This window comes from Lactuca serriola, chromosome 4 (genome assembly GCF_051521515.1).
Source record: "Lactuca serriola cultivar US96UC23 chromosome 4, Lser_US96UC23_V15, whole genome shotgun sequence".
NCBI classification, from domain to species: Eukaryota; Viridiplantae; Streptophyta; class Magnoliopsida; order Asterales; family Asteraceae; genus Lactuca; species Lactuca serriola.
In genome coordinates this window covers 343,231,015-343,240,077 of record NC_136411.1, presented here as the reverse complement: position 1 = coordinate 343,240,077, position 9,063 = coordinate 343,231,015, and the positions used below count along the sequence as shown (strand labels likewise).

Genomic DNA, 9,063 nt, shown 5'->3' with positions numbered 1-9,063 from the left:
ATTTCTTGTAATTATCCTCATTTCTCTCACAAATATCCAAAATACCAACTTTGAAAAAATTACTATTTTCTCCTTTTTGGCCAAATGCTAAAATATATCCATCGTGGGTATTTTCTTAAAGATGTTGATAGTTATTGTACATTTAATGCTAGATAGATAACAATGGTGGAAAATAAAAAATAAAAAAAACAAATCCTTGTTCATTTGGTAAAACCAAGTGAAATGTACATGTGTACTTTTGTAAAACTTTTTATCGTAATGAGTATGTGGTGAAATATAGAACTTGATGCTTTTTATGATTAATCAATCATTGATACAGTAGATGTCCAGAGCCCTTAAAATGCCTGCCAAGAGACTAGAGTCAGCAACTTACTGCCATGAAGAAAACTAGTGATTGGTTTGCTTTCATCACTCTCAATTTTTATTCCATACTTGTATCTTTGACCATTTAAAGCGACTTTTTTTTTCAATGTTAACAGGCTTTTCTCCCATGAAATCCCAAGTGATGTTACAGTTCACATTGGAGGTGCTTCTTTTCCATTACACAAGGTATGATTTTTGATTGTGAGTATCCTCTTGTTATTATCCATCTTATTTTTGTATTTTTATGCAGTTTCCATTGGTGTCCAAGTGTGGTTACATAAGAAAAATATTAGCGAATCCCACACATTCTGATCCTTTAGTAATTGAAATCCCTGATGTCCCTGGAGGCCCAGAAGGATTTGAACTTGCAGCAAAGTTTTGTTATGGAATGAACTTTGAATTATCAACAAAAAACATTTCAATAGTGAGATGTGTTTCAGAGTTTCTTGAAATGACAGAAGATTATGCAATTGGAAACCTTGTAACAAGATCTGAAAGCTATTTAGATGAAATAGCACTTAAGACATTAGCTGGTGCTGTTACCATTTTGCAATCATCAACAAATTTGTTACCAATGGCTGAAAAAGTTAAGTTAATTACTCGGTGTATTGATACTATTGCATATATAGTAACCAGAGAATGTGAGCTTTTCTCTTCTGGAAGCACGAGTGATTTTGTTTCTTCTTCATCGAATCTGAAAGGTGTAGTTGATTGGTGGGCTGAAGATTTAGTTGTGCTTAGAATCGATATATTTCAAAGGGTTCTTCTTGCAATGATTTCAAGGGGATTTAAACAATATGAACTTGGTCCGATTCTAATGCTTTATGCCCAAAAATGTCTTCAAGGTTTGGTAAGATTTCTTTTTTTTTAGGTGTATTTAAAGAAGGGTAAATTGCAAGAAATCTTAGCATACTTTTGTTATAGCATCCAACTTTTTTTTTTCCTATTACATCATAGTACTTTGAAAAATTTACCAAATTATAGCAATTTATTACAAATAGAAAGCAATTTTCACTTCTATAATTGGATAGATTTTTTCAAAGTACAATGTTTTAATTAATATATTGTCCATTTATTCATCTCTACAATTTAACATCAAACAGGAGATACACAGAAAGAAGAAAAAAATTTTTGACTCAAAACAAGAGCATGAAAAGCGGATAGTTCTAGAAACAATAGTAAGCCTCCTACCAAGAGAAAGAAACACAATGTCGGTCAGTTTCCTTTCAATGTTACTTCGGGCAGCCATATATCTTGAAACAACAATGGCATGTAAGCTAGACTTAGAAAAACGAATGGGCTTACAACTCGGGCATGCAGTTTTGGATGACATACTAATTCCATCTTTTCATTGTGATGGTGACACATTGTTTGATGTTGATACTGTCCAAAGAGTCATGATGAATTACCTTGAACACATATTAGAAATCAATAATAATCAAGAAAACGACATGGAAAAAGTTGGAAAGTTAATGGAAAGTTATCTTGCTGAGATAGCTTCTGATAGGAATTTATTACTAACAAAATTTATCAATTTTTTTGAACATATTCCAGAACAAGCTAAGGTATCCGATGATGCAATTTATAGAGCCATTGATATTTACTTGAAGGTATGCATGTGTATCTTCTTATTAACATTTATATATCATTTATAGGGTGTATGTCATAATTTAGGACGTACGTTCTCATTTAGTCACTTTACTCATTTTAATTGTTTTGGACTCCAACTACTTAATGTTCTAGGTTTTACCAGTTTTCACGTGGCTGTGACTCATTCTACTCTTTTTTAATGTATACAATGAGAACCAACTATATTTCCTGTGTTCCTATTTGTCCATCTTCACTGAAAGCTTTTATTTATTTGTTTTATATAAATAATAATATATGTGAAATAGTTAGTCACCCTCCCTGGCATTAAAAATGACTAAACTGCCATGTAGACCCACTTGCTCCAAATAGCAGGTGATAAGGTTAATGTCATAAATGGGTAACCAACATTTGTTTTGCTTGTTTAGTTTTTCTACAAAACGCCAATATTGGTTTAATAAATTAGTACCACAGACCCCAGGTCATAATGGTACACATTGAATAACATTAAAGTGATTAAATGTTGACATTCGTAATAGTTTGTTGCTAAATTATGACTTAAATCCTTATTTCTGTGACATTTTGCAGGTTCATCCAACATTAAGTGATATGGAAAGAAAGAAAGTTTGCAGCTTGATGGACTGTGAAAAGCTTTCACGAGAAGCATGTGCACATGCTGCCCAAAATGACAGACTTCCTGTGCAAACTGTGGTTCACGTTATTTTCTATGAACAACAACGGTTAAGAGACTCCATGGGTGGTGATGGTCTATTAGCAGTTGAACCCACCACCACCACCACCACCACCGCCTCCACCTCCGCCACCATCCCGACTGCCACCGCCACAAACAAGCCATTATCCCATGAGCTTTCATGGCTGAAAAAAGAAAACCAGGACCTGAAATTTGAGCTTTTAAAAATGAAAATGAAATTGAAAGAAGTGGAAAGATTGTCTAGTGAGAAATCTATAGTCCGCAGCCCGGGTGTTCCTACTCGTTATTCTTCTGATCATAAGCCACTGTTTCCTCGGAAGTCGTTTTTAAATTCTCTATCGAAAAAGCTGGGGAAGCTAATGCCACTTCTACGAGTTGATGGGGTTGTACCATTGAGTACAAGAGGCAGGAATAAACCAAGTAAAGACCGGAGACATTCAATGTCTTGATTTGTTTGACAAGAGGTGTCTCAATTCCATGCATTTTATATATTTGTGTGATATTTCTATAAAGCTCAAGTATATCATGTCTAGGGTCTTGAGTTTCATTGGCCTTGCCAGCTGCGGCTAACTTGTTGCAGAAAGTCTTTTAGGCATTCAATGGATTTAGAGTTTAATAGCATTGAACTCTTCAATGGGAAAAATATGCATACATTGAGTGCACGTAACTATAATTACTCCATCAATCATGAATCGTTGCTTGTTTACACAGATTTTATATTAAAGAGTGTTAGTACTGTTGGAATTATAAGGTTTACGTTGGAGATCTGGATACCACTTGGATCGTCTAAGCACTTTCCGAACTGATATTTCTATCCTGTGTTTGAGTTACAAGAAATTTAGCTTACGATTATCCAAGATGACACTTATCATTCTACACACAGAAATTGTAAGTCAAATTGCCAAAAGGATTCTCTGTTTGTTTGACGAAAAAGAGAGCTAATGATATTCGTGTATTTCTTCTCAAAGAGAAGAGTCGTTTATATAATAAACGAGATTAAGGTTTCTCTTAGGGTTGACCGTCATGGGTTGACGTCGAAGCAAGTCAGGGAAATCTGGATTTTAATGAGGATTTAGGGTTTCCAAAACTAATGAATTTCATTAGTTTTACCATAATCACCCTCAAAAATTTGAATTTCCCACTATGTTCCTATATGTAAATTTCAAAGATTTTTTGGGGTGCTTCCCCAAACCCCGCAGGGGCTTTGCGCCTTGACCCTGCAAGGACCCCAGGGGCTCTATCCCATTGACCCAGTTAGGGGCAGTGCCCCTAGATCCCGCCAAAGGGGTGTTGCCCCTTTGGAAACCCCAGAACCCCGACTTGTCGTTGAACCGTCTTTTAATTCGATCTTATATATGCGTGCACTCCGCATAAACTTCTACATATATAAGAGTACAAATTATGAAACTCCTTAGCTCATATACTAGTTCCAATTACATAAAATGGCATAGTGATACTAAAATAACCAACAAATACTTAGTAGATGATAATGTCCTGTTGGATATTTTGTGATGCCTTTGTATTCTCGTAATAATGCTAATGATCAAAAGACTAATAACGATGTTCTAGACAGAACAATGGCTCCTTGTGTCTCGTACGTTTGAAACATCCAATGAGAAAATAACCACAGTTCAGATTTTAGTATAATTACTTTATCACGTGACATCTAGATTAGTTGGAGGACCAGTTCTCTCATCATGCCATACTTGTATAAATATTAAATATACCATTGACTCATAATCATTATGGAAATGGTCTTAAAACGATAGTGTAGGCTTATTCTGACATTTTCCAGCTTGGCATACGGACCATTTATCTTACGAGAACTCATACCATACCAAAAGGATATATTGTTCTCTGTCATTATACAAACTCTTAGTATTATGTTATACCAAATTGAGTATCACATAGTGTATTATATAAAATACATTTATTTACAAATTTAACATATGTGCACAAAATTCTGAAATATAGATAAATATGAAACACATGAGAAAATCACAATCAAGTATCTGTCTCATGATCATAGATTATACTTATAGTGAATCACTACGTTACACGAGCTCTTGATTTAAGCCCATTAACGTGAAATGTTCTTTTAAAACATTGGGTGGAAGACATTTTTTAATTAGACATCATGACCGTTAATATGCTTGATACAAAAGTTGATTTAATATAACTCGTTCTCTTATATATAAATACCACCCATCAATAAAGTTTAACCCCACTCAAAGTCTATCTATACGAGAAGATCAAAACAACATAATTTTCACAATATATACAATACATTAAAAGGTATTGATATGGAGTTTATGATTCTAAGTCCTCTTATAAGAATTCCGAAAAGAACACGTTAATATACGCCTCTTGGGACAACCCTAATGTCCCATTCACACGAACTTGATAAAACTCTATTACAATTACGTAAGAAGCCAAAAGGCTTCTGTGACATCTTGCACGCCAAAGTGACACGATAGCAAACACCTTGGCCCATAAAAAGTCATCATATTCCTTGCCATTAAAAAGGCTTCAACATAAAAAGACAAGTATATATTAATTCTTCCAACCCCTCAATTCATCCATTTATTTTTAATGAAGTTATTTTTCTTTAATCTTAATCAAACATCAAAATACATGGACATGGTGCTTGCTAAAATGCAAAGAATGATCTTGAATTTACAAACTATGTTTTCGAAACTCTTTTCCTCAAAACATTGTAGTATTGTTATATACATGCCCTCATGTAAATACTCAATATGGTCTTGATATCTAGTTGACGTAGCTCTAGATAATAATGAGCTACAAGGGATATTAAAATGGAAATAGAATTCGTTATCGAAAAGGAAGAAAACGTGTCTTAATAAATTATACCCTCATGTATACTAAACCCATTAGGTTGTTCAGTATGGACCTCTCAACTGAGATGGACAACCTCAATGTCGTTGAGGTAATGGGAACACTGTTAAAAAGCCTTAATGTCATATATTTCAAACTTAACATTTTATATGTCGAGGGTTGTTTTTGTTAATAACTATTTTGCAGGGGTTATTTGGTAAGTTTTATAATGATAAGTTATGTGAGAGTTTTTTGGTTCAAGGGTGTTTTATGTTAAGTTGTTATTTTTGTTGACTGCAGAGCATTTTCTCTTAATGTTGCTATAAGGAAACACGCAAATCTATTCTTAATTGGGTCGGGTATTGACTTGGGTACTTAAAGGGTCGATGTGCTATTTTGTTATCAGTCGAGTCATTTTTCCTTCACATACAACTCAGTTGCTCTCTTGTTCACTCATTTTCTCATTCTTAGGGTTTCATAGTTGCTCTTTGTTGTTTATGTGTAAATTGTTATAGATTAGGGTTAAGTGCTTTGTTATGGAGTAGATTAGGTTATTTTGTAATGAGGGTTGCATTGTAAGTATATGAAAACCTTCTGTTTCTTAATCCTCAAATGATATAAGAAGCATTGATGTTGGGAATGATTGCTTTTCACTTTTTCACATTGTATCAGAGTGATAGGGCTCCAATCGTGTTCTCCGACTATCATTACTATTCCAATTCCTTGTCTGACTCGCAAAGTATTTTCTCTCTCTTTCTCTCTTGTTAAAGTCCTTGTAGATCTTCATAGTTCGGTTAACCTAGATGTTTCTATTAAAATCTCTAGTTTATTAACATAATATGTGGAAATCGTGGTTCTTGTTTTCGGTCTAGGGTTTCCTGTGGAATTCCTTCCTAAATAAAAAACAATACTTTTGTTTTGTTATCCGTTAAGATCCTGGTACTGTGTATTTCTTGTTTGATCTTGCAAATCTGCCATCTCGTCTTGTTTTTTGGTTAATGAACTTCATCACAGTTAAGTCATCGATCGGCTAATTCCTAAACTCTAAAATAACTCTCTTGATAATGGGTTTCATCACCGTTAACTCTTGTAGGGAACATAGCAATAGGAGTCAATCTGTGTTTTTCTTCAGCTATATTGATCTGTGAGAACTTTCTTGTTGCTTTCTACTTCTTTTCTAGTTGTAGTTATGAGAGATCTAGGTTGTTTTTATTACAACAGTTATTGTTAATAATTTTTTGTGGTCTTTGTCAAATCTATGGTTCACGTCCTGGGCCCCGACTTACCATGCTGAACATCTTTGCAACGCCCGTGTTTCTGGGCTAGGCATTAATGAAGATGTAATAGTCTAGGATAACCTTTGTAACTCATTTTGAAATAATAAGAATGTATTATTTCAGTGTTATGTGTTTTATGCTTAATAGTGTGACCTAATTGAATTAAGAATAAAAATACGCGTAAAAATAAAATTTAAGAAAAAACTGATATCGATACATGAAGACGTAGTGGTCATGACAAGGATTTTGTATATATAAAGAATGAAGAAATTCGAGTTATAACAAAGAAGTTATGACATGTCGAAGTTTCATGACAGAACCGACGCGAAACTACGTTACGTAAATAGTGAATTTACGATAGAGTGATATTTAGCCTTAGTGATCTAAACGGAAGTCGTAGAATATGTTAAACCGAGAGCGTGCATAAGAAGAACGTCTAAATCTGACTTAGTATGAGGAAGCTATGGTTTTTCGAAGTTTCGACTTAACAGTATACAACCCAAATCTCGAAATAGAGATCGAGTGATATTTAGCCGAAACAATCTAAACGAGAATCGAAGATCTAATCAATAGTAGTCCAACGGAAAAAGACAGACGAAAAAGGACGTTGGATGAAGAAGTTATGAATCTCTAACGGAGTTTTCCTGTCCCGGCCTACTAAAAATAATATAATAAAAATAAATATCAAAATTAGCCGATAGAGTGTAAATGAAAGTTGTAGAGCATAATCTCACCTACGTGTGGATATAAAGAACCTCAAAAACGGAGATCGTATGTGAAAGTGGGAACGCCCTGCGTTCCTTTGGGAAACACCCTGCGTTCAGTGCTTGGCTCCGGATTGGCCACATCGATGCTGACTCGACAGATAAGGGATAGGATCGGAACTCCGCTCCTACGCACCGCATTCGAAGGGAACGCCTTGTGTTCGCGGCAGGCTTCACCCTATAAATAGATCACAAAAGGCACCTGTTTGTGGTTGCCAAATCTCTTCTCTCTCACCCTTATTTTATCGATCTACGTGCAAATTATACCCCCGAAGCCCAGGTATCATTCCCGAGACCCAAAGCAAGTCCCGAAGCCCCGAAGATCCCGAGAAGTAAAGTTTTTGAGCCGAAACTCTGCCCGCGAGAAGCCCGATTTTTTTTGAAGATCTCCCACTTTCACCGAAGAATACTACTCTTAGATCCGTAGTGTTGTCCGATCATCTTCTGATCAAGTGAGCGTATATTCCCTTTCTTCTAACACATAGATATGAAGTATCTACTTTAGAATATGTGTTACGTGTGTATAAATATATGTGTATATATATGTTATCTGTTTATTTGGAATGAGTATCTTATCAGTTTTTAAGTTGCATATGAATGCATATGTATGTTGTTATCTACAAAATGTTGGGGAGAACTTGGGTAGATAGTTGATGTGTGATAAAATGATAAGAGGCCTCGATGTGATTGTGATCTAGTCATTCAGTAGAATATGGGTGACGACCACGGACTCTTTCTGGACTGTCATGTGGAATGCTGGCAGGCTCATAACATGTAATTGTTGGTGAACTTGGGTGTTCATTTGCTATATTTTATCCCCCTTATGGTTGCCTTAGGACATTTATTGCTAAGGAAACCCCTTTGTAGTATTGCCCGTCACAATGAAAATCCTAGATTAGGTCCCTTGTGATAGTTGTTGTTTTAAGGACGTAAAGTGAGGATAACAAGAATGGTTAATCGGGTTATTGTTGGTTGGTGAAATTAAATATAATTATTTATTGTGGGTTGAAAATCCTATATGCTCACCAGACTCCCAAGTCTGACCCACTCAGTTTCTTTGTATTACAGGTAGTGGCGCGAGAGCATAAGTTCGAGAACTTGTGAAGATGTTTTTGTTTATAGACCAGTATTTATATATAACTGTGTAAGGTCTATGTTTTATCGTTTATGCTTTTGTGTCTATATCAGAACATGACATCCCGAGTTTTGATATATAATGAAAATACATTTCGTTAAGAAATGATTTGATAAACTTTATTTTATCATGTATTGTTTTGGGGACAAATTCCGCAACTCTTTTAAATCAATGGATTTACTCTAAAATTATTTTAAAAGCATAAATGAAACCGGTCTTTTCTGTCCATGATTTTAGGGATGTCACAGTTGGTATCAGAGCATTAGTTTAAGCGAACTAGGAGTTTACAGGATTTCTACACTTAAACTTAGAATGCTAAGTGAAATTGTGAGATGTGTGTTTGTTATATTTTAGACACGAGCACTAGTTTATTGTAGGAAAGTTGCCTAA

At 34.9% G+C, this 9,063-nt stretch overlaps 1 protein-coding gene across 1 annotated transcript; it reads left to right on the top strand.

Annotated features, from left to right (window-relative positions):
* Positions 1 to 310: 310 nt before the first annotated feature.
* LOC145097521 (BTB/POZ domain-containing protein SR1IP1-like) lies at positions 311 to 3,368 on the top strand. The gene is made up of 5 exons (XM_079035097.1): positions 311 to 397; positions 480 to 549; positions 614 to 1,213; positions 1,467 to 1,973; positions 2,539 to 3,368. Exons 1-5 carry the CDS (start codon positions 378 to 380, stop codon positions 3,109 to 3,111), a joined length of 1,770 nt encoding a protein of 589 aa, XP_078891223.1. The 5' UTR covers positions 311 to 377; the 3' UTR covers positions 3,112 to 3,368.
* The last annotated feature ends 5,695 nt before the right edge of the window (positions 3,369 to 9,063 follow it).